The sequence below is a fragment of the Phyllostomus hastatus genome, unplaced genomic scaffold (assembly GCF_019186645.2).
Source record: "Phyllostomus hastatus isolate PE091 unplaced genomic scaffold, TTU_PhHast_1.1 phas_scaffold_12, whole genome shotgun sequence".
In the NCBI taxonomy this organism is placed as follows: domain Eukaryota; kingdom Metazoa; phylum Chordata; class Mammalia; order Chiroptera; family Phyllostomidae; genus Phyllostomus; species Phyllostomus hastatus.
Genome location: NW_025334007.1, coordinates 15,834,861 through 15,861,756, shown reverse-complemented (window position 1 = coordinate 15,861,756; position 26,896 = coordinate 15,834,861). Strand labels below are relative to the sequence as shown.

At 38.8% G+C, this 26,896-nt stretch overlaps 1 protein-coding gene across 5 annotated transcripts in view; it reads left to right on the top strand.

The window, feature by feature from the left end:
• The window catches only part of GLRA2 (glycine receptor alpha 2), a 174,608-nt gene that overhangs the window by 27,775 nt on the left and 119,937 nt on the right, over nt 1–26,896 (top strand). For 3 of the 5 annotated variants that reach the window (XM_045855987.1, XM_045855989.1, XM_045855988.1), the window contains 2 exons: nt 9,474–9,541; nt 17,883–18,106. In XM_045855987.1, coding sequence (XP_045711943.1) covers nt 9,474–9,541; nt 17,883–18,106 — 292 coding nt within the window. Of the gene's footprint in view, nt 1–9,473; nt 9,542–9,636; nt 9,705–17,882; nt 18,107–26,896 lie in introns of all 5 variants that reach the window. The other 2 variants (XM_045855991.1, XM_045855990.1) reach the window with 2 other exon arrangements.

Genomic DNA, 26,896 nt, shown 5'->3' with positions numbered 1-26,896 from the left:
CCATCATTTAGGGCACTGACTTTTTAAGAGGACACATCCAGGAATTAATACATTTGTCACACCTGCTTCCTAGCAAAGCTTTTTATTTACATCCCAGAGTTATACATCTAGACTATGAGATCATTACATAAATTTAATCTTAGACAAATAAATCCGAAAGGTTAAACTGATCTTTACTGATTCTTTGTTCTTCTTCCATTACTTCTCACCTACCCTACAGCCTTCAATAAAACATTCCTTCCTTGGCAGGAGCACAGGGTTTTATAATAACCTATAATTGCCTTCAGTCATATTCATAGTTCCATTTTATCATCTAACCAATTTATTGTCCAACAAGAATGTGTTACTTGAATTAATAATGTGGATCAGCATTTTCAAAACCATGTTTTGCAGAGTGCCTACCACCTTTGTAATGTGCTCCGTGGAAAGGATGGTCTATTAGAAAATCTCTTATAGTCAAACAAATTAGGGAAAAACAACACAGACTATGCTCTCCCCCTCAGAAGCACCATAATTTTCATAAGTGTATTCAAGTTTTGGGGGAGGAGAAGGTTGACATCAACAAAATAGCAGAGTAGGCAGCTCTAAGCTCTTGTTTCCCCCACAGAAACATCAAACAGCAAGTACAAGCTGTCAGAACTAACTTGGTTAGAACTCTGGAAAATAGTCAAAAGCTTATGGTAATCAAGAGACTACTGAATCAAGAAAAAGCCAACTTCACAATGGTAGGAAAGTTTTGAGGCATTTTTTCCTGCCCTTGTCCCACCTTTTTTCAGCAGTGGTTTCGGTTTTGAATCAGTGGCTGCCTACATTCTCAGTGTGAAACCCTGGTCCTTGGTTCTGAAGATGGGCAGAAAAATGATTATTCACTAATTTTGTTTGTCTATTCTAACATCTCTGTGCTACCAGAAGGACTGACGTAAGGCACTTCTGTTAGTTTGCTCAGGCTGCCATAAGAACATGCCACAGACTGGGTAGCTTAAATAACAGGAATTTACTTTCTCACGGTTCTGGAGACTACAAGCCCAAGATCCAAGTGTCAGATCCAGTCCACCTGAAAACTATCTCCCTGACTTGCAGATTGCCACCTTTCCTTTTATTACTTTTTTTTAGAGATATTGAAATAGATTTTAGAGAGAAGAAGAAGAAAGAGAGAGAGAGGAACATCGATGTAAGAGAGAAACACTGACTGGTTGCCTTCCACAGGAGCCCAACTGGGGATCAATCCCACAACCTGTGTATGTGCCATGACTGGGAATCAAGCCCATGTCCCTTTGGTGTATGGGACGATTGACCCACCTGGCCAGGCAGACTGCTTCCTTTTCACTGTCTCCTCACATGATCTTTCCCTTGGGCACACATATCCCTGGTGTTTCTTTTCTTCTCTCCATGAGGACACCATTTGTATCAGATTAGAGCCTACCCCCATGACCTCATTTAGTCCTAGTTACCTCTTTAAAAACCTTCTTTCCAAATATTGGTTACATTTTGAGTTGGTGGGGCTTAGGACTTCAGTGTATGAATTTGGGGGACACAATTCAGCCCATAACAGTGCTCATCTCTGTTCCACCTAACTCAAAACTCAGGATGGAAAAAGCAGTAGGTATTGATCAGAAACGATGCAAAAAAAAAAATACAAAAAACCTTCATAAGCCTGGGGCAAAAGACTACAGTTGAAATATACAATAGACCATCTAAATCCTGAGAGAAAAAGCTGAGGAGAATTTCTTAGGGAAATTAGGTAATTCAAAATCAATCATGTATGCAGGGATATTTAGAAAATGATATTCATTCTCAAGGCAAGATGCATGCATGCTCAGAAAATATCTGAGTGGATCCTAGGATTTCATCTTAGGGTGATCCCTAGGTAAGTTTAAGACTGGCTAAGTACTGAAGGAATGCCCCAGCACAGAGATGATCTGAAAACACTGGGCAAGGTGTCCTTTGTGTGCTTAGTTTGTTCATTGATATTTTAGCTCCTGGTGTTCAAGAAAATCTCTGTGTAAACCCTAGCTCAACACACGGTGAGGAACACAGACTGTAATGGCCATACACAGGAAGGAATATAGTCTTTGCAAAAATAGTTTGGGAAAGTCACTAAACAGATGTCCTCCTATAGCCTTCAACAATCAAAACACATCCAACAAACTCTGGGGAAGGGAGAGAATCTGATTTCCAGAGTTAACACATTATAATATTCAAGTATCCAATTATTAACAAAATTCATGAACATACAAAAAAAAACAGAAAAGTATGTCCCATTCTAAGGAAGCAAATAAATTGACAGAAATCATACCTGAGGAAGCCCAGATATTAGATTTAGTAGACAAAGCCTTTGAAACAACTGTCTTAAATATACTTAAAGATATAAAGGAAAATAAAGACAAAGAATGAAGGGAAATCAGTAATGTATGAATAAAATGAGAATATCAACAAAGAGATAGAAATGATCTAAAAGGACCCAAAAGAAATTTTGGGACTAAAAATTATAACAACAAAAAATGGAAAATTCCCTAGAAGAGTTGAACAATAGATTTGAGTAGGCAGAAGAATTGGTGAACTTGAAGATAAGACAATTGAGTTATTAAGTCTGGAGAACATAAACTAAAAAGGATAAAGAAAGCTAAACAGAGCCTAAAGGACCAATGCTATACCATCAAATGGACCATCATACACATTCTGGGAGTCCCAGAAACAGGAGAGACAAAGAGGTGGAAAAAATATTTGAATAGAATATTTGCAGACATAATTGCTTCCCAAATTTGATTAAATCAATAAATCTACAAATCCAATAATATCAATGAACTCCAATTAGGAAAACCCAAGGAGGTTCACACTGAGAGTCTTTATAATCAAACTGTTTAAAGCCAATGTCAATGAGAGAATGTTTAAAACAGTAAAAGAAAAGCAACTCATTACTTACATGGGATCCCCAATAAGATCTTTGGTTGATTTCTCGGTAGAAACCTTGAAAGTCAGATGGCAGTGGGTTATGTTTAAAGTGCTGACTTTTTTTTTGAAAAAAAATTTTAAAAACCTGTAACTGAGAGTTTATATCCAGCAAAACTGTCTTTCACAAATGAAGGAGAAATTAAAACATTCCCAGGTGAAAAAGGCTGACAGAGTTCACTACCACTGGGCTTGCCCTACAAGAAATGATAAAAGGAGTCCCTGAGGTTGAAATAAAAGTGTGCTAGACAGTAACTCAAAGCCTAAGAAAGAAATAAAGATCTCTGGTAAAACTAAATACATTTGCAAATATAAAAACAGTATTATTGTGTTTTTGGTTTATAACTCCACTTTTTATTTCCTACAAAACATAAAAGACAAATACATTTAAAAATTTATTTATCTATGCTATCAAGCACACAATGGAAAAATATATAATTTGTAAAACCAACATAATGAGAGAAGACTAGCTGTTTAGGAGTGGAGTTTCCATATGTAGTTGGTATCAATTCAAAGTAGATTGTTACCAATTTAGGGTGTTAAATGTAATCCCCATGGGAACTACAAAGAAAATAAAGTATACAATAAAGGAAATGATGGAGAATCAAAATGGTTTGCTGCAAAAAAAATCAACTAAACAAAAAAGAGGGTAGTGATAGAGAAAATGAGAGACAAAAAAGCTGTAAAATATACAAGAGATCAAATACCTCATGGGAGAAGTAAGTCATTCCTTATCAGCAATTACCTTAAATGTAAACATACTGAGCTCCCTGATCAAAAGACAGAGATTAAAAGAATGGATAAAACAAACTACAATGTAACCATATGCTATCCTAGAGAGACTCAATTTAGATCCAAAGACACAAGCAGAGTGACAGTGAAAGGATAGAAATATATATTCTATATATGTAAATAGTAACCAAAAGAGAGCTGAGGTGGCTACACTAACATCAGACAAAATAGACTTGAAGTCAAAATTTCTTAAAAGATCAATTAGCTGTCTCTAGCCAAGTACAATCACAGACTTTCCAGAGAGATGTGGTTGAACAATTCATCTGACAGATTTTGCTTTCTATAATCCTCTGCTATGTCTGTGCCTATGTCTTTGTATCTGTCTTCAACACAAGCCAGAGCAGATGAATATATACTGTGGGTCAATCACCCACATTAACTGAAAAAGCAAACCTGACAGTATGTGTCTACTTCAATAAATAAACATATTTAAAGGCAGAAATCTCTTTAAAAAAGACAAAGAAGGATATTATATTATCGATAAAATGGTCAAAACACCAAGATGATATAACAATTCTAAAAATATATACACCAAACAACAAAGATCCAAAATATATGAAGCAAATTTTGACAGAATTGATGGGAGAAATAATACTACTACAATAATAGCTGAAAATGGTATATAGCTAATATACCATTTTCAATAGTGAATAGAATATCTATAGAGATCATTAAGAAAAAAGAGAGCATAAACAATACTATAAATCAACCAGATCTAACAAACCTTATACAGAATGTTCTGCCCAATAACAGCAAAATACACATTCTTCTCAAGTGCACATGGAACATTTTCCAGGATAAACCATACATTGGGCTGCAAGACAAATCTTAACAAATTTTAAAAGATTAAAATAATAAAAGTATCTTTTCCAAGCATAGTAGAAAGAAGCTAAATACCAACAATAAACAGAAAACCAGGAAACTCAAATATTTGGAAATTAGCACACTGTTAAATAACAAATAGATCAAAGAAGAAATTACAAGGTGGGCCCTGGCTGGCATAGCTCAGTGGATTGAGCACGGGCTGGGAACCAAAGTGTCACAGGTTCGATTCCCAGTCAGGGTACATTCCTGGGTTGCAGGCCATAACCCCCAGCAACCACACATTGATGTTTCTCTCTCTCTCTCTCTCTCTCTCTCTCTCTCTCTCTCTCTCTCTCTCTCTCTCTCCCCTTCCCTCCCTAAAAATGGATGAATAAAATCTTTTAAAAAAATTTTAAAAAAAGAAATTACAAGGTAATTAGAGATGAATAAAAACAAAAATACAACATACCAAAACTTATAGGATGCAGTAAATGCAGTGTTCAGAGCAAAATTTAAACTGTAAATGTCTTCCTTAAAAAAGAAGAAAGATCTCAAATCAATAAACTAATATTACAAGTTGAGTCATTAGTGAAAAAAGAGAAAACTAACCCTGAAGTTCTCAGAGGAAGTAAATAATAAAGGTTAGTGTGTAGAAACATAAAAAGAAAATAGAAAAGTAATTAGAGAATCAACAAAACTGAAACTTGACTCTTTAATTATTTATTTATTTTTAAAGATTTCATTTACTTTATTTTTAGAGAGATGAAGGGGGGAGAAAGAGAGGGAGAGAAACATCAATGTGTGGTTGCCTCTTGAGTGCCTCCACTGGGGACCTGGCCCGCAATCCAGGCAATATGCCCTGACTGGGAAGCAAACCAGCAACTCTTTGGTTCACAGGCTAGTGCTCTATCCACTGAACCACACCAGCCAGGACTGATTCTTTTAAAAGATGAAAAAATTACAAACCTTTAGCTAGATTAAGAGAGAAAAAAGAGAAGATTCAACTAAAACCAGGAATGAAAGTAGAGCTATTACTACTGATCTTACAGACATAAAAAGAGTTATAAAAGGTTATAAAGAAATTAGATAACCTAGGTGAAATAAACAAATACCTAGAAACACACAAATTACCTAAATTGACGAAAGATGAAATAGGAAACTTTAACAGACCTGGAGCAAGTAAAGAGTTTGAATGAGTAATCAAAAACCTTGGAACAAAGAAAAGCTCAGGACCCAAGGGCTTCACTGGTGAATTCTTCCAAACATTAAAGTGAAAATTACCACAGATCTTTCTCAAACTTTTCCAATAAATAAAAGAGGAAAGAATTTCCCAACTCATTCTATGAGGCCAACATTACCCTGATATCAAAGCCAGACCAAGACACCACAAGAAAAGAAAATCACAGGCCAGTATCCTTTATAAATATAGATGCAAAAGTCTTAAACAAAATGTTAGCAAAACGAATCCAATGGCATAGTAAAAGAATCATTCACCGTGACCAACTGGGATTTATCCCAAGAATACAAAGGTGGTTCAATATAATAAAATCAAAGTAATGCACAACAATAATAGAATGAAGGAAAGAAGACACATGATCATCTCAATAGAGGCAGAAAAATCAGTCCTCAAAGTCTAATACCCTTTCACAATAGAGAAAAGGAAACTACTCAGAAAACTAGGAATAGAAGGAGACTTCTTCAACATGGTAAAGAGCACTTATGAAAAATTCAGAGCTCACAACATGATCCAACTATGCCATCTGCAGACAGCATAATCCACGGTAAAAGAGTAAATGTTTTCTCCCTAAGATCAGAAACAAGATAAGGATGCCTGCTTTTACCACTATTATTCAACAGTGTTATCGGAAGTATTATCCAGAGCAATTAGACACAGAAATCAAAACACATCCACACTTGAAAGGAAGAAGTAAAACTATATTTGCAGATGACATGGTCCTGTATATTGAAAACCCCAAATAATCCAGGAGAAAATTACTAGAACTAATAAACAAATTTAGAAAAATTGAAACATACAAAATCAACACATAAAAGTCAGTTATGTTTCTGCACAACTGCAATGAACAACTGAGATTAAGAAAAATTCCATTTACAATAACATCTACAAGAATAAAATACCTGAGAATAAATTAAACCAAAGAGGTGAAAGATCTGTAGCTTCTATCATTAGGATAATTCTGTTGGCCTCGACACTTTACCCTTGTAGTTAAAAAAAAAATAATAAAGTGTCCCTAACATTATGCAATTTCTGCCTTTTACAAATTCTGTGACCACCATTGTGTCTCATTTTCCTTATCTATAAAGTGGGAGACACAGTAACACCTAACTACTGAAGAATGAAATAAGGTGCTTACTGGTATGCAGTGAAGTTTTCATATGTCAGCTCATATTTATATGCATGTGCTAATATTGCATCAAAAAAAGACTTACTTTTTTCTCTTGGTTTTACATCTAAATGCAAACGAACCTTGAGACAATGTCCAAGATTGAAGAGGTAAGATGTAAAGAATAATATTATCCCAGAAATGTACAAACCAATGGAAAATGCCATGGCTGGTTGTTCAGAGGGGAGACAAGATACCATGTAAGGAATGCAGTGCAGCAAAGTGGTTGAAAGTTTAGCTTTTGGGGATCAGAATGATGAGACACTGAGTTTCTGCTTTTCTAAGTACTGTGGCAGGAGTTTAAAAAAGTTACTTAACCTCTCTAACCCCCAGTTCCCTCATTTGAAAACTTACTGGAGCAGTAAAAAAATTCCTCTTTTGTAAGGATTAAGGTAGAAAAAATTTTAATATGCTTAGTACAGTGCATCAATATGTGGTAGATTAAAGAATATTTTGAGTTCTGCCCTGGCTAGTGTGGCTCAGTGGACTGAGTGCCGGCCTGTGAACCAAAGGGTCACCGGTTCAATTCCCAGGCAGGGCACATGCCTGGGTTGCAGGCCCGGTCCTCCCCCCACTCAGTAGAGGGCACTCAAGAGGCAACTGCACACTGATGTTAAAAAAAAAATATTTTGAGTTCCAGCAATATACTCACACTGCCATTTACTGGGAAGGATAAAAACGAGTGTATGATGGTATGAACCAGCATTCTAGACCCTTCCGAGTCAGTTGGGGAGGCCAGACAAACAGAAACTGTATAGTACAAGACAATCCTCCTGGTAAGATGACATTTCCATTTTTCCTGTTTCTTTCCCCCATCATTCATTTTCTGTATATCTTACATATAAAAATTCACAAAAGGTTTCCATCCTGAATTGGACTATCTAAAAGAAAAGATTTTATTGTAAAAAGAGCGAAAAAGCAAACATACACAATTTCTCATAACTTGCCTCTACCTTGTATACATTTTTCTTATTAGCAGAAGAAAATGGTGGTTATAGAATAGAATTTTATGGCCAAGAAAGAGACGCATTTTTGTTTTGCTTTGAGTAACCTAAAAGGGCAAACAACATCAAGCGGAGTGGGAAGTGACCGTGGAGAAGCCATCTTGGCAGATTTGGAAATAGGAGGGGAGGTACAAGACTTGAAGGCTGAAACACATTTCAGTAATATAGTGGTGCCATGATTCCATGTCTGCGAACATTTCTTTAAATAAACACATTTATCAGAAAAGTTAGTTATGCTAAAAAGAAAAACAGCATAACACATCTCTTTGACTAAAACTCTTTACTCCTTCTTTCACCAAAAGTCCTTGTCTGGGGATTTAAATGAGCTGTTCACCCCAAGTTTCCTTTCCTTGTTTTGGGAACCTCACGTGGACTTGCAGAGTTTAAAGACACGGTGCTCACATGCCACCAGAGCTGCGTTTTACCACGAACTTTAGAGGGAGGGCCTAAGCCAAACTCCTCCTCGTTCACATCCTACAGGCTTGTTGGGTACAGAGAGCCAATGGCTGTAGCTTGCACCAGGTTGCTGAGCCTTTTTTGCGTGGAGACAGGCAAACTTACACCAGGGAAAGCAAAGGTGGCTTATGGTACATTCTTCTCTCAGAAAACATCTGGGGGAAACTACACGAGGGTGATGAACACATTCCCAGCAAAACGTGAAACTGAAAACCATCAGAGAGTGATTTATCTATTGTCAAAGAGCCAAGAATCTGTGGCCACACCCCCCAACACACCTGATCTCATCTGATCCCTGAAGCTAAGCAGAGTCTGGCTTGGTTAGTGGTTGAATGGAAGCCAAAGGGCAAGGGAGAAGACAGCTAGTTCCTGGGTCGCTGGAGAAAAAATAGGCTTTTTGTTAGAAGCACATCTAGCGTTAATAACCCTTGCCTCACATTATATTTACTGAGGCAACAATCTGGACATTAATTAACATCTCTGTGTTTTCTTCTTAAAATGAGCTAATTTTCTTTGTTTTCATATTTCTGTACATCATTTTTCATTGGGGAGGGGGGTCAAAAAATCATAGGGTAAATTCAGAGGTATGGAGAGAACCAAACTAGACCAATCTACTGATTTCAAGGGTGTTATGAGAAAGGAGGCGAATGTTCCTAAGCCCATCCACAGTTCAAACTTCAGCTCTATTTAAATTCATGACCTAGGCTACGTTATCACCATGGGTGCCCACTGTCAACACCCACAGTGTTGCTGAGCCTATAGTCAAAGAAATCCACCCACTCAAAAGGCTATTTTGATAGTGACTATTGACAATGAATTCAGTTGAATAGTCTTCAGCTTATATTTTCCAAATCCAAAAGTCCTCAGGGTAAGTTATCACTGCTTAACTGTCATTATTTGAAATACCAGTGGGAATATTATCACTGTAAGCCTCTGGGTAAAATGTATTTTTTGCAATCTCACCATCATTTTCATTTTGTTTACATCTCTAGTCATTTGCACAGATGTTGATGAAGCTGTATTTTTGCTTCAATGTCTATTGCAATATTCTTATTGCATTCTGCAGGTCCTCCAGTAAACGTTACTTGCAATATTTTTATCAACAGTTTTGGATCAGTCACAGAAACCACCATGGTAAGTGCTATAATGCCGCTGGCAAGAGAAAAACTTGACTTGATCGTGCCATGAACACAACCTGTCCAATTTTCTATTTATTGTTCAACTTGCAGGGCCTCCTGTAAATGTTACCTGCAACATATTTATCAACAGCTTTGGGTCAATAGCAGAAACTACAATGGTGAGTGGGAGTGAGCATTGAAGCCATGGTGTGAAGGATGGGATATGGGGTTAAAGAGCACCGCTGTACATTTGCGGGGCATTTACTGAGTGCCAATTTCCAAGTCCACCCACCTCTAGAGGGCAATTGTTTATACTTGAGCACTTTAGAAAGTCATTAGTCAGGTGTTCGTTACTTACAATTCAATAATCTTTTATCCACCTTTTATCCATCATGCTTGATGTTTGGTTAGATTTAGGTAAAATGATCAGTAATAAGCATGGTGTACAGTGAAAGGTGTTTACATATTTGCATCTCCGATGTTGCAGAAATATAAGTTTCAAACTTTGGGAAATGTTTTTTATAGCCAGTCTTTTTCATATAATGTAGGTTTTCATATACATAGTCAAGACTCATATATGCAACATTTAAGATACTGTATTTTGCAGTGCATAATGCACACTTTTTTGTCTGAAAATTTGAGGGAAGAATAAAGAGGCACATTATATATGGGTAATACTAATGCCATAGCTTTATAAATGGTTTTAATTCTTTTATTGATGCTTATGCATTAAAAGAGTAACGCTAGAAAACAATAATGATATTCGAATGCAAAACAATACCCTGGAATACAATAATCAGTTTGGTTTCTAAATATAAATAAATAAATAATTGAATTAAAAAATTAAAGTGAAAGATTTTCTTTTCTGAAAGTTGGGGACAAAAACATGGATGCGTACTATACACGGCAAAATACAGTACTATGCCAAGGGGCTGACTTCACACTAAACACACACAGGATTTTGTCGGCAATAGAAAGTAACCCCAAGTCCATAGCAATTACATCACATGCATCGCTTCTTTACAAAAACATAACATAAACATTAAACTATTAAAAGCTCATCATGATGTACAGGGGAACACGTTTCACGTGCATGAAAAGGATTTCAGACATTATAAAACTCAACAGATGTCATGGCGATGGTGCTGCCTTGACACAGCCTGTTCGATCAGGGTCCTTGCAGTCCTCAGCTAGAGTGTGGACGTTGCATTTTGGGTGAAATCTTTTCTTTGTCCCCATACAATTTCTTTTCTGCCCTAAGTCAATTGGCTGCCTTTAATTTTCATGACTATTAACCTATACAGCCATCTTATTGGATGAGATCAAAATAAAATACGGTTGAGCTTGACCAAGTACTAGGATGGCCAATGGCCTAGAAACACCCAAGGAATGAAACAATGAGCATCATGTCACCGAGATGTAAAACATAGTGTTCCCCTGTTTTTAGTTAGTTTTTCTTTCTTTATTTTTGTTAGGCTTTTAATTTGATTCCCAAACAGTTCATCGGGGAACAGCATGGAGTTCCCTGTTTTTTATTAATTTTCTCCTTTAGGCTACTAGAATCATGTCTCACAAATTACTGTACTTTTTGGTATCCTTGATTCCAGAAAGAAATCATTTCTCTCTCACCACTTTTTTCCATTGTCAAAATTAGGTAAAATGCAACCACACTACCCATTGTAGTATTACTCTGGCACAGCACTGTCCAGAAATGAGACTTCTGGGGCTTTGACAGGATGTAGAATATTCATCATTTTCCCCAAATAAGATAGGCTTGATAGGGTTTTTTACTGACTCATAAGAAAGATGGACATGAAAGAATAATGAAACTCTGAGGTTGGCACTCAGTTTCTGCCCCTCCTCTCTTGGTTTTATCCTGAGAAATCTTCCAAGAGCCCAAATCACTGTCACCAGCTTTACACGATGGCATTCAATGATAATATTTGCACGACCTGATGCTGATTGCATTAATTAGTCTCCTAAGTTGCTTTGATTAAATTTCCTCATTGCATTTTCCCCTCAATCAGAAATGGAAATGTGCACCTTTTTGATGCTCATTAATGCAAAAAAAAAAAGCTTAATATTGAAGGAGATGAAAACGGAAGCTGGGGATGTCCTTCTTTTCCAGTGTCTTTAACAGCTACTGAAGGTGCTTAATATATGGGCTGCTTCGGTGCTTCCTGGTCACTAAGGTGCTCTGTGCCGTGTTTCCTGGGAGGAAATTTGGAAATCATCACTCAAGTGTAATGTCCATGGCCAGTCTCTTCTGCTGTATGAGACACATTGAATTGCAGGGTCAGAAGAGTGATGTGTATCGTGGTTCTACTTCTTAGCTCTTGGTATAATGACAAACTTCATTTGGTGTTTTCAAAGTTCCTTTATTCTCTCCGATATGGATTTGTGTGAAGCTAAAGAATAGGTTTTGAAACTCTGTCGTGCCTAAATCAAAGAATAAATCCTTGTACCACATAGGGTAGGGACCGGCAAATTTTTTTCTATAAAAGGCCATTCTGTACATATTTAAGGCTTTGAGGGCCAGACAGTCTGTCACAGCTCAGTTCTGCCCTCTTGGCAAGAAAACAGTCATAAACAATGCTAAGCAAAGAGGTGTGGCTGTACTCCAAAAACATTGTAGTTACAAAAACAGGCTGTATTCAAATTTCGCTCACAGGTCATAGGTTGCCAACCCGGGACCTAAGGCCATCCATATTTAAATATTCCGATGCTCAGAAGGATGTAAGAACTGCTAAACCTTGAAAGGGTCTCAACTTCCCACATCCCTCAGGCCCTGCTCTAACTGATGTCTCTACGGAGTATCCTGACAGCCTGAGCTTCCTTTAGTAAAAGCCTGAATTCTACCACCCATGAATTTACATGCACTTTCACAAAATTCAGCTAAATAGATGGTCAAAAAAGCAAAACAGAACCAGATTCTTGACTGAACTGTCTTTAGTTGCAATGAGAACATCAGTCCTGCAGCTTTCAAGCACTGTAATGGATGTGGTCACTGAGGACTTCGATTAGGGCAATTTGGGGATCATAGTTTTCCTTTCTCTCAATTTCCTGTAATCAATTTTCCCAAGAACGTCTCAGAAATTGGAGTTTCCAAACATGATTTTCCTTTCTTCCCATCGGCCACTCTCTCCTTACGACCCCCCAGAGCACTACTGACAGATTAGGCTTAGGTGTTTATTTGTTTCTAAATAAGAGGCAATGATTATCTGTTTCAAGAACTCAGCATGACTTTCTCTTGGTGCTATCCAGTCTGCCCCTCTTATGTTTGATGAAATCCCATGCAATCATTGTTGTTACTTGCTGCCCACAAAGTACAGGCTTGCTTACAGACCCAATGCGGCCTCGAGCTCACTCATTTGGTATGTTAGAGTTAGAGCTGTGTGCTCACAGGACAATATATTTGTGCTACTCTAAGGAACATTTGTAAGGATCACTATGATGACACACATTATTCCAAAATACGTGCTTTTGTTCATTAACACCACAGGGATCTGTTGATGGTCATGGCTAATTGACCTCCATTCAGAGTATTCAGTGGAACAATTTTTTTTTTGCGTGTGTGGTTCCAAAAGACTAGTAAGGGATGCATAATAAGACAGGTTAAGCCCTGGCTGGCATAGCTCAGTGGATTGAGCGCGGGCTGGGAACCAAAGTGTCGCAGGTTCGATTCCCAGCCAGGGTGCATGCCTGGGTTGCAGGCCATAACCCCCAGCAACCACACATTGATGTTTCTCTCTCTCTCTATCTCACTCCCTTCCCTCTCTAAAAATAAATAAAATAAATAAAATCTAAAAAAAGTTTTAAAATAAAAAAAAAGAAGAAAAAATGAGACAGGTTAAATATTGTTTCTGGAATGCCAGTTTACCATTTCCTTTTCTTTCTTTCCCCCTTTTCTTGAGCTGCTGATGGCAAGTGAAATTACATGACGGGGAGTGCATTTGCAACCCCCTCTTTCCCGATTTAAAGGCATAGTTTGGGAATAGCAGTCATGTCAGTAAAGGTCCAGAGTATCTGCATGCTACCTGCATGCCACTCTGTCCAGGGATAGGCCGCCCAAAAAATGGAGAAGAGGTAGTCTCCTCAAAGCTTCCTAATGCTGCCTGCAAGGTTGTGGGTACATAAGAGTGTACTTTGGACCTGTGGGTGTTGGAACACCACCCAGGCAGCAGGATCAGATCCTGGCACCCTCCTCATTGAACAGATTTGAAGAAGGGGGCAGCAAGATCTGAAAGTGTGCAAAATGTGTCCATTCAGCAAGCATCTTCAGAACCAGACCTCAGCTCCTCAAAACTCTGCCCCAGAGGATAAATTCCCCATGCTCTGCTGGTTACTGCTGCAGGGTACAGAGTTGTTTTATCTCTGATCTGAAATCACATTCCCAAGGAACTGGATACAAGATAGACAGCTCCTTAGAAGAACACACACTGTGCTGTAACTGCTGAAATGACACTATGGACTCCCTTTCATTCTACAGCTGCATAAGCAGTTCACATGGAGATGCTAACTTATCAGGAATAGCAGGTAGTTGCAATTCTTATTTCTGATTTTGAAAAGAAGAACGAACAATCTACCACATGCCTGGCATTTTGTTAAACTGAGATATAAGGTGACCTTAGCCTCTAAATTAACAACACGATGTTAAAGCCTGAATTCATTATAAAGTAACTGCTGTGCCATAATTTCAAATTCAAGGCTAAGTTCTTATAGCAAAGCTGGTGCGCACTCCAGATGATGCAAAGTGTACTGCTGTGCAGTCAGAGGTTAAAGCCAAAGGGACACATAGGCACTGAGGGGAGTCAACAAAGCATACCCTAGTCTTTGATGACATTATTACATGACTGGGTTAAAATGTGTGCACATGAAACTAATAAGAGTAACAGTGAGGCATAATAAGAGTATGAATAAGGCAGAGTGGCAATCTCCACCTACAAATGCCAGACTAAATATAATATTACAATTCAGTTTAAGGAAACTATCTTTGTGACATGGGCATCCTATTAGAAGTTACCGGAATAAGTGAAACTTTAGAAATTCTCAATTTTGTACAAAATAATAGTATGGAATGAAGATGCTTGTATTGCCTGTGTTATGAATACAATAAAGATTATATGACTTACACACAGCTTTTGAAAAAATAAGATGTTTATATATATTTATATATACATACATAAATATTTTTTACTTTGAATGTTTGCATTACCTACCCCAATACACAGATAGTCAATCATAAGAAAACCAATTTTAATACAAGAAAATATTTGAAATAGAATCTGTCTCTGGAGAGAGATGATAGTATAAAAGAAAATTCCGTCTTCATTTAAGCATCTCTCTCAATATTTACTTCCGCCTTAATATCTCATTAACCCTAGAAGCAAAATTAAGACAATGAGAGGCTACAGAATAATGTAACTACCTCCTGTGGTTTGGAATGCCATGAGAGAATAAACCTATTTGTAAACAAGCAGAGATGAGGCACAGATAAATCACACATGTCATTTTCTACCCTACACTGCAAATGATAGCAAACTGGAGAAATTACAGAGGCACAGCCACAAGAAGTCTTGTCTTTGGCTATCAACTTCTCCAGACCCTTGGGTGTCTGTTTCTATCCCCACAGGTTTGAAGGGTTGTTTTTATTTGAGAATAGTGTGTGTCATCATAAACAAAATTATGGACAATTTAATTCCTATATATTACAAACAACAAACACTTCCAAAAGATCTAATAAAGGCCTTGCTCTGTATCATTCCTGGAATTGTGGCATAAAATATATTTTCCCCTCTTAGTTTCCCATTTATCCTTGTTTAAAAATAGGGGGATTCATTTATTTCAAATTAACTGTTAGACATTTAATGGTTCTACTGTGAAATGATAGATTCGATGATCGTTCTCAAGGTCTAATACTGAGAGAATCTATTGTATTATTTACTCTATGTATAAAATTCAAAACACGAAAACCAGGAAACACTGGAGAATACTTGTGGGAAAGACTTCAAGAGTATGTACATTAGCTGGGAAAATTTATATTGAGATATTTTTAAAAGGTTGACTGTTTTCATATTGTATGTCACTAATGTGATCCTCTCTAGAGCCTGTCAATATACATCTTTAAATCATTCTGAAGTTCAAGGAAGGATTGCAATGACTTCTCTTGGTGATTTTGCTGCCCAACACTCTCCAGCCGGCTTCTTATGGCCTCTCCCATGCTGTGATTACTTCCTGGGGGCACCTTGTTGGCCTCCTCACAGCCTAAAATATCTAACCCATTCCCTTCTGTTATTTCCAGCTGTCATTATGTTCCTGTACTTAGAGTTTCTCTATCTCCAGAATTGGTTACTGGTTCTCACTCTAAGGGAAATAAAGGGAGTAGCCACCCAACAGTGGAGAAGCTGCATTCCCCCGGCCCCGCAACAAACCTTAAAAAACTCTCACAGTTGGTGTACCGGGTGCATGCTTACATTGAAGTATTATGTTTTCACCAGCCCTGTTTTTGATTTCCCACAAATCACACCTTCTACTCTTTACTCACGTATAACTCCAAAGCTTCCAGTAACTTTTGTTGCCAAGGAAACAGACCTGGAAATCTCTTTCAAGCTACAACTTTCTGGTCCCTTTGGACAACTCCAAAGTACTCGAGGAAAGCGCTGAGGATTTGCCATTCCCTTGGCTCACGCACTGTCGGGGGTATGCACACGCTGAACACATAGGATGGGACGGGAGAAGGGCTGGGCCCACAACAGCACCCTCTTCAGTCTGACAACTTGCTGTGCAAGGCCTGGTGTCATCTCCAGTAAAAGTCAGCTGATGACATTTCCCAAGTCAGAAAGTTCTTAGGTTGTACAATTGTTAAGGATATTTCTAAAAGCTATTTCAGCCTTTCCTAATGAGCTGGGTTTGAGGACTGATTTTTAGAAGTTAGTAACTATTTGATTATCAGCATTCTTTAGGCCCCCTCCATTGGGCACTCTTTCCAAAAACTGCCACCTTCAAAATATTCTATCAGCCTGACCATCAGGGTGGCTGTATGTGAAAGGAAATCATGGGAATTTGGATAGTTTAGTAATATATAGAAGGAACTGGATTGAACCTCTTTTCCATGTATGCCAATCTTTATAATGTAGTCATTGTTTTTTCTTTTGGCCCTAAGGGTAGTTAAGCAAAATTGACCATCCTGAGGTGGTGTCCATTTTACCTGCTACAGTAACTAACCATCTCAGTTTGGCTTGGAATGGAGTGGGTTCCCTGAAGGTGGGATTTGGGGGCTAAAACCAGGAAGTTGTCCAGCAAACTAGGGCAAGTTGGTCACCATTAGAGGAATGTCAAGAATTACAAAAAAAGTCCAGGTGCCAAAGATATGGAAAAAGAGCAAATACGGGTAAAAGGGTAAAGGAAAAAGAGGAAGAAGGAATGAGTATATGTGGCCCTAAATGGTCACAAGTGGCAGGAGCGCATAACCATCAGCTCTAAGCCATAGCCCCACTGGACTAGGAAATACTGTTGAAACCTCTGTTGGGGTCCACTCTGTCAAGCAAAGCAACAGGTTTTGTGACCCTAAAGACCTTTGAGTAGAAATGCCCGGGAGAGTAGTCACTGCCCCAAGCTGACTCATTGGCACAGAAGGAAATCCCCAGACCACGTGAGAATAATAGGGTGTACCCGAGGCTCCCACAGGAAGGACTGTCTTTGTCAGAAGGTGCTCAGATTAGGAGAACGTGAAAAAAAATCTGTTTTGATGAAGCATCAAGTTGACTGCTGTAGATACAACCCATTCAGAGAAGTGATCAAATACTTAAGAATTTCAAAAGTAAGTAGCTGTGAGGGAATTATCTTGTCAACATGAAGCATTTTAATATTTATGTTTATGAATTTAAAAATATTACCCCATTATGCAAGAGTTTTATAATAAGATTTCCACTGCTAAAAGTACAAAATGGGGTTGCTTCTGCGCAGAGAATCCGAGCAGAATGAGGAAAGAGATCATGTCATTTTTAATTTGGAAAATGAATCACCTTTATTTGACAATCTGTCATCACAGACTGACTTCTGTACTCATCATTACTTTTCTATAGCAAAATCTGCTTCAGTTGGTATTATTTCCTCCCAGAATGAATAGTTTAAACATAAAAATTCAACCAAATCTGCCTGGTTCAGTTGAGTCTTCTTTTTTTTCCTCCCCTCTGTTCCTACTCCTAATAGAACTGAGCGGTTCATTTTTGACCGAGGTATGCACAGACTGGTTTACTCAGACACCACCGAATCGGGGAATGGTGAAGGGGAAATGTAAGCAGATCTCCTATGCCAGAATGGGTGATAAGTAACTCTTGTGCATGACATTTCTGTAGGATTACCGAGTGAACATTTTTCTGAGACAACAGTGGAATGACTCACGGTTGGCATATAGCGAGTATCCTGACGATTCCCTGGACTTAGACCCATCGATGCTGGACTCCATTTGGAAACCAGATTTGTTCTTTGCCAATGAGAAGGGTGCCAACTTCCATGATGTCACCACCGACAACAAACTGCTTCGGATTTCAAAAAATGGCAAAGTGCTTTACAGTATCAGGTAAGCTTCCTTTGGCTGCACCTGTTCGCTTCTCCATCTTTCTCCTGGACTAGAAATGCCTAATTCTGCATGGCAAGATTTTATCTGAGTATTTGGCTTTTGTGGTCTTTCGTTTAGCACTTGAATCTTAAAACTGGTGAGGGTGCCAGAGGTTCCCATGGCCTCAGAAGTATGATTCTCTACATGGAGGGGTTATCAGCGGGGAGAGGAAGGGGGGGATGGGGGAAAAAGGTATAGGGAATAAGGAGCATAAATGGTAGGTACAAAATAGACAGGGGGAGGTTAAGAATAGTATGGGAAATGGAGAAGCCAAAGAACTTGTATGTATAACCCATGGACATGAACTAAGGGGAGAGATGCTAGACGGTGGGAAGATGCAGGGTGGAAGGGAATAAATGGGAGGGAAAGAATGGGACAACCGAAATAGCATAATCAATAAAATGTACTTAAAATATATAATTTAGTAGGATGGTGGAGGGGTGATGGTATCATGTAAATACCTGTGCAGATGTGTTTATGATTGATTCAATAAAGTAGAGGCCCCTTAGTTCAATGATGACTGAACATAATGTACAAAGTCTCATTTCAAAGAATTCTGCCATTCCATAACATTTAACACCCACCCACCCCACCACACACGCACACAGAAATTCAACTACTCAGCATGCTAACTGACAGCATACTTTCCACTCACACTTTGCATGCAAAACTTGTTCTAATCCCAGCTCTGTTTCTAACTAAACATGTGAACTTGATCTCTGAACTTTTCTTAGGCTTTAGTTTGGGATAGACAACTCCTAAGATTAATCTTTGTTTTTATATTCAAATGTAGTCTCCAGAATCTTTATCACTCCAGGCTCAAAATAATCTCCTTTTTCTGAAATCTAGTAACAGTTTCTCTGTGAAGCTATAAAGCTTTTATTCCTTCCTACATCATATTTTGGCTCTTTCTGTATATAAGATTATGGATTTTTGGAAGAACACAAATCTAAAATCAAATCCAAACCTCACCACTTACTAAGTAACAGAACTTACAACCCTCAGTTACCTTAACTGTAAAATGGGAAACACCATATATATCTCTGACTATTCATGTGAGAATGGATGATGTACAGCAAATGCTTCTTTTCTGTAAAGGGCCAGATAGTAAGTATTTTATTTTTTAAAGATTTTATTTATTTATTTTTAGAGGGAGAGAGAAAGAAACATCAATGTGTGGTTGCCTCTCATGTGCCCCCCACTTGGGACCTGGCCCACAACCCAGGCATGTGCCCTGACTGAGAATCAAACCAGCAACCCTTTGGTTCACAGGCTGGCACTCAGTCTATTGAGCCACATCAGCCAGGGCCAGATAGTAAGTATTTTAGCTTTAAAAGTCAGGCTACCTCAGCTCTGTCACAACTACTCAAATGTGCCATTGTAGCACAAAAACAGCCATGGACAATACTCAACAATTGGGTGTGGCTACATTTCAATAAAACTTTATGTATAAAAACAGGCAGTGAACTAGATGTGACCCTTTGGCCATAGGTTGCCAACCCGCGAAACACAGTACATAAAAATGCTTCACAGTACATGGCACAGAGGATGTAATCAATACATAAAATAATGGCTGTCTGTATTTTAAAGTTAACATTCTTTCTAATTAGTAGGCTCTTTAAAGTCAAAATATTTGGATTTTGCATCTTTCGTAACCCCTTCCAAAGGCCCTAGGGCACAGGTGGCAAGCACAAAGCCTGCAGGCTGAATCCGGCCCTCCATCTGGTTTTATCCTGCCCTCCACCTTATTTCCACCTGGCAGCAGTGCCAAGCTCTCGTTTAACAGCTAAGGGTAGTTACATGTATACAGCCCTAAAATTACATTCCGCCCTTTGAAGGCAGCCACAAGGCTGATGGAGCCCCCGGTGAAAATGAATTTGACACCCCTGTGGCCTAGGCAACGTCTTGTGTATTAGATATCTCTAGTACATTGAATAAATATTGACATTTTAAAGCTCCTTTATAAAATTCTTCCTTTCTCTCCAATATTATTACCCCAAAACACTGGACAGCTAGTGTCTTTGCAAATTTCCCCGGTTTACAGAGTCACCACCATTAAAACCTAGTAACTTCACAGCTCGCTGAAGGCTGGCAGCCCCGCTGTTTTATGGAACACAAGAGGCTGCCGATCTGCAAAAAGCAGCCAAGTCACTGCTTGCACAAAGAACCAGGAAATTCCCTTATTTTATTTTTGAGAAATGTTGCCTTTATTTTTATCAAAGTTCTTAAGGAAACAAAATATTGCACGCAGCGATGTGTTTGATGTAAGATGCGGTACTGGGCACAACCCAAGTTGACGTGACCTGATGAAATGGGACATATGTGGAACGTGGTACAGGGAAGGAGAGTTATAAAAAGCAGCGCAGGGCATCAGCTGCTCCAGCTAACCCTCTGGGCTTTGAGTGGCATTTGCTGTAGTATATACCTGGCATCTTGCACTGCTGAAGTGAAATAAAACCAGTTTATTTTCCCTTGTTCCATGAAGGCCTTTCTATACTACAACCATGAAGAATATAATGTTCTCCACACTCACATCCAGAGACAGGTCTATCTCAGGTTCCAACTGCAGCATATTACAGGCTCTGAAACTCTCTTAACAATAGCTTTGGATTAAGTGGAGTTTGTCCTGTAGCAGGACGAGCTGGCTTTCCCTTCACTGTTGGTATTGCATGAAATTAGAGGGAGAGATCCTTGTGGCAGGAGAACTGGGCATGGCATCTTAGGGAAACACAGCCCTTGGCAGAGTTGAACTGCAGGAACCTGATCATTTGCCCTGAAGGGTTTTCAGCAAGCCAGACACTGTGTTGGGCCTAGAGATCCAGAGTTGAGTAAGATGTGGGACCTGTTCTGGAAGAGCTCCAGTCTGCCACAGCAGGCAGACATCAGATAAATTAACTAACAGGAATAAATAGAAAACAAAGCAGAGAAAAATGACTGTGACTTTGCAAATGAACTCTGTTACTCAAGTGCTGTTAGAACTTGGGTGTTGGCACCCACATTCCTATTTACTTGAGTCACTGGACTCAATATAGCTAGAGGGTATGGAGTGATTAGTGCTAATATATGCCAAGGTGCATATGCCCAGGTCTAACACAAGTTTAAGGCCAAGAGGGCTATAGTTTCTGGTATGTGAAAGGTCAGCACCCTGGACAGTCCCTGCTGACACTCCATTAGGAAGGACCTTCCCTCTCCTCTCAGGTTTACAATGCATATACCCTTGGGATAGGAAATCCACTGGCCTAAATTCATACTAAGCAGTACAGAGCTGATACGAAAACTTCCTTCTGATTGTACTGTTGATGCCCATGAAGAATAGTGAGAACTAGCACGTTATATGCCTAAGAAGAGAAATCCAATATGATGAAGAGAGTTAAGAAAGATACAAGGAAGGGATACGACAGAAGTACCAAATATAAACTCATGAGTTGCCTCCATCCTACACATTTAAATAACTTCTTAAACACTGGTCCACATTAAAAATATTCTGTGGTGATATTTTATACTTGCATAATCCTGAAACCTAAAGCAAATGGATAAGAGCATTCCATCCAGAAACAACTCTGTGCTTTCTTAGGTTTGTAGGAGCAGAGGTAGAATTAACTCTGCTTGGAAACCAAAGCCCAAGGGTTTGATGGCCAAACACAACAGTCCATTGACTTCATAACAAGCAAGAGCACACTTTATATAGGCAGGAGTTTAAAAAAAGAGGGGACAGTTGACCAGAACCCTACGAGAGTCCTACAGATTCTATCCACTCCTCTTCTGGGTTCTCCTTTAACATTCACTCCCTTATGTTTGATCTTACACTCTGTTTTACAGTCCTTGTTGACCCATCCCATTAAGTATTGATCATCCCTGACCAAAGTGTAAACAAGGTCACACATCTTTTTATGCTCTCCTAAAAGACAAATTCTAAATTCATGTTAGTTAAAAAGGTCTGAGTCCATAGTGGAATAATGAGGTGAGCCTTGAATCTTGTATGTATCATTGCTCAAGCAATATTTGTTGAATTGAAAACAATAAATTGAAGAAGCCAGGGCATCATGGTGTGTGGTATGCAATATGAAAGAAAAAAAAAAGAAGGGGAGTATTTTTGGAAAGAAGCAGCGTGTCTCACATGTCCCCAGTGTCTTTGCTAATATTTGTGTTTCCTTTACTTCCCATTGCTTCTGAGAATTTTCAGGCAGACTTCTGACTTTTATAGATGCATAAGATTTTTTAATGTGAAGGTTTTACCTTGCAAAATATCTAATACCTTTGTTTTACCGATGAGGAAGTGACTTCTTTTTTGGAAATGAAGAGAGCTAAATTAAAGGGAACCTATCCATAGAAAAGCTAGGACAAGAAGCAAAGTTCCTGATTTCTACTTCAGTGCTGTCATCTCCTACCCCACATCAGTCCTTTATTGGCTTCAACTCGAGTCTTCAGCTCAAATCCAAAGACACAAACAGATACAGTTCCAAAGACACGTCATTTTGGAATCAACTTTTTGGGGCTTAGTTTTTAAAGGGTTATTGGAGAAAGAAGGTAAGATTTAGGATGAGAACATAGAGTATCTTCAAATTTTGCACATGTTTGAAAAGACTGTTTGAATTCAAAGTGCAAAAATTGATTTTCTTTTTTACTTTACTTTATTTTTAATATATTTTATTGATTATGCTATTAATGTCCCATTACCCCTCCTTCATTCCCCTCCACCCTGCACACCCTCTCCCACCCACATTCCCCCACTTTAGTTCATGTCCATGTGTCATAAGTTCTTTAGCTTCTACATTTCCCATACTATTCTTGCCCTCCCCCTGTCTATTTTCTACCTACCGTCTATGCTACTTATTCTCTGTACCTTTTCTCCCTCTCTCCTCCTCCCCTTCCCGTGTTGCTAACCCTCCATGTGATCTCCATTTCTGTGGTTCTGTTCCTGTTCTACTTGTTTGTTTAGTTTGTTTTTGTTTTTGTTTTAGGTATGGTTGTTAGAAATTGTGAGTTTGCTGTCATTTTACTATGCATGTTTTTCATCTTCTTTTTCTTAGATAAGTCCCTTTAACATTTCATAAAATAAGGGTTTGGTAATGATGAACTCCTTGAACTTGACCTTATCTGGGAAGCACTTTATCTGCCCTTCCATTCTAAATGAAAGCTTTGCTGGATAGAGCAATCTGGGATGTAGGTCCTTGTCTTTCATGACTTGGAATACTTCTTTCCAGTCCTTTCTTGCCTGTAAGGTCTCTTTTGAGAAATCAGCTGACATTCTGATGGGAACTCCTTTGTTAGGTTACTGTCCCCTTATCTCTTGCTGCTTCTAGGATTCTCTCCTTCATTTTTACCTTGGCTAATGTAATTATGATGTGCCTTGGTGTGTTCCTTCTTGGGTCCAGCTTCTTTGTGGCTCTCTGAGCTTCCTGGACTTCCTGGAAGTCTATTTCCTTTGCCAGATTGGGGAAGTTCTCCTTTATTATTTGTTCGAATAAGTTTTCCACTTGTTGCTCTTCCTCTTTTCCTTCTGGTCCCCTATAATTTGGATGTTGGAATGTTTAAAGATATCCTGGAAGTTCCTAAGTCTCTCCTCATTTTTTTGAATTCTCATTTCTTCATTCTTTTCTGATTGTATGTTTTTTTCTTACTTCCGGTCCACTTCATTGATGTGAGACCCAGTTTTCATTCCATCACTATTAGTTCCCTGTGCATTTTTCTTCATTTCACTTATTGTAGCCTTCATTTTTTTATCTACTTTGCGACCAAAATCAACCAATTCTGTGAGCATCCTGATCACCAGTGCTTTGAACTGTGCGTCTGATAGGTTGGCTATCTCTCAGTTGCTTAAAAGTACTGACGGTGAGGCTTTCAATTGTGTTTGAGCCATCTATTTTTTTTCTTGTTCTGGTCGTGCCTATTACGTATGAGGGGCGGAGCCTTAGGTGTTCACCAGGGCGGGGCACCCCAGTCGCTGGGTTGTGACGTTGTATGTGGGGGCGGGGTCCGAAAGGGAACAATGGTGCTTGCTCCACTGTCCTTTGGACCTCAGTCCCTTCCGCTGCTCCCGCGAGCAAGCTGGGACCCTCTGGTGCCAATTCCCGTGTGGGTGGGCTTGTGCACCCCGTGGGACTTTCCAACGACCTATCCTGTGAGGCTGGGAGTTTTTCCCGGCACTTCAACCTCCACAGGTGTTTTCAATCAGTGCCCCAAGGCTCTATTTCCCAGCGCTGGGACCCTGGGTTGTGCCCAGTGCCTTGCTTCACAATCACCGCCTCGCTGGGTCTGCCGGTTGCCACCCATTGGCCAGGGTCTGCCAGCTGTCACTTGAGTGCTCAGGGCCCACTGGTCTTGTTAGCCCCGGATGCCTTATGCACCTGGTCCCCATGCTCTCTGCTCTTTGCACCTCAATCCGCGCCCAGCTGCCCAACTCCACCCCTCCTACCAGTCTGAATGAATGTGTTTAACTTCTTGGTTGTCTGACTTCCATACAGTTCAGTGTTCTGTCAGTTCTGGTTGTTACTGTTTCTAAATTGTTGTTGTCCCTATCTTGGTTGTGTGAGGAGGCACATTATGTCTACATGTGCCTTCATGTTGGCCGGAAGTCCCAACAATTGATTTTCAAATAGGGAAATCTGTTTGATAGTTTTATATAGCATATGTAGCTTATATAGCATATTTACTTTCTGAAAACTTTCACTAACCGAGAGATAAAAGGGCTGATGAGACTCATTAAGCCAACTCCCTACATTCAAGTAACCTGTTAAAGATATTGTATTTTTATAGACTTTCAGAAAAGGAGATTTTATTTTCTTTCTTCGGACCCTATAGTAATAATGTTGCCCTAACACTGTGCAGAAATTCTTCCTTATCTTAAATCACACTTGTTACAACTTAAATTAGTTGCTTTTTCCAACATTCAAACAAATGGCTACCATTTTTGGAAGAATGGACGGATTATGTCATTGTTTTGCTTTCAAACATTTTTGTCCCACAGAGTTGGTGGCCATCCTTTTGCTCACCAACACTGCGTTGCTGATTTAATTTGATTGTGTGTTCCGCTTCAGCACCAAAACGTTCTTCGTCTCACAACTGTCAGTTTGTACTATGTTTGAGGTCCCTACTCTGAGCCTTATGATGTTGAATGTGATCTTGGTTACTTCTCATACTATAGTAGACAGGTTTTAGAGTCAAATACATTTGGGCTTGAGTCTCTGCCCTCACAACTAGCTGTGTGAGCTAGGAAAATTGATCATCTCTCTGAACCTCTATTTTCTCAGTTTTGGAAAAGAGATGATTTTGTTTAGAGCATTAGTAAAATAAAATATTTGGTAGGTGAATAGACAGTCAAAAGTGGCATTACAGTATAGTCTAGGGTCCCTTGGTATTTTTATATCATTTTTCATTTTTCAGTTACAGTTGATATACAATATCATATTAGTTTCAGGTATACACAACAGTGGTTAGACATTACCCAACTTACTAAGTGACCCTCCCAATAAATCTAGTACTCATGTAACACTACACATAGTTATTATAATATTATTGACTGTATTCCCTATGCTGTACTTTACATCCCCATACTATTCTGTAACTACCAATCTGTGGTTCCTAACCGCCTCACATTTTCACTCATTCCCTCCTATCACCCTCCCATTTGCAACTGTCAAAATGTTCTCGGGACCTATAAGTCTGTTTCTGTTCTGTTTCCTTTTTCTTTTCTTTTCTTTTGTTTTTAGATCCAGTTGTTGAGAAATATGTATTCATTGCGATTTTATTGTTCACATTTTTAATATTTTTTCTTCTTCTTCTTAAAGAAGACCCTTTAATATTTCATGTAATAACAGTTTGGTGGTCATGAACTCCTTTAGCTTTTTCTTTTCGGGGAAGCTCTTTACCTGTCCTTCTATTATAAATGACAGCTTTGCTAGGTAGAGTAATCTTGGTTGTAGGTCTTGCTTTTGGCACTTTGAAAGTTTTTTGCCACTCTCTTCTGGCTTGCAAATTTTCTGTGGGGAAATCAGTTGAGAGTCTTATGGGAGCTCCCTTGTAAGTAACTAAGTGCTTTTCTCTTGTTGCTTTTAAGATTCTCTTCATCTTTAACCTTTTGCATTTTAATTATGATGTGGTGTGAGCCTCTCTGCATTCATCTTGTTTGGGACCATCTGCATTTCCTGGACTTGTATGTCTATTTCCTTCACCAGGTTAAGGTAATTTTCTGTCATTATTTTTTTCCAAATAGGTTTTCAATTTCTTGCTCTTTCTTCTCCTTCCAGCACCCCCATGAAGCAAACGTTGGTATGCTTGGAGTTGTCCAGAAGCTCCTTACACTATCTTCATGTTTTTTGGATTCTTTTTTCTTTTTGCTGTTCTGATTGGGTGTTTTTTCCTTCCTTATATTCCAAATTGGTGATCTGATTTACAGCTTCATCTACTCTACTATAGATTCCCTATAAATTATTCTTTATTCAGTTAGCTTATCCTTCATATCTGACTGGTTCTTTTTCATGTTTTCCATGTCCTTTTTTATGATGTTGAAGTTCTCTCTAAGTTCAACAACTACTCTTCCCCTAAATTCTTTGAGTATCCTTATAATCAGTGTTTTGAATTCTTCATCGCAGCTTGCTTGTCTCTGTTTTGTTTAGTTCTTTTGCTAGAGTTTTATTCTGTTCTTTCAATTGAGACATCTTTCTTTGTCTCCTCATTTTGGCTGCCTCCCTGTGCTTGTTTCTGTGTATTAAGTAGAGCTGCTATGTCTCCTGGGCTTGGTAGAAACGGCTC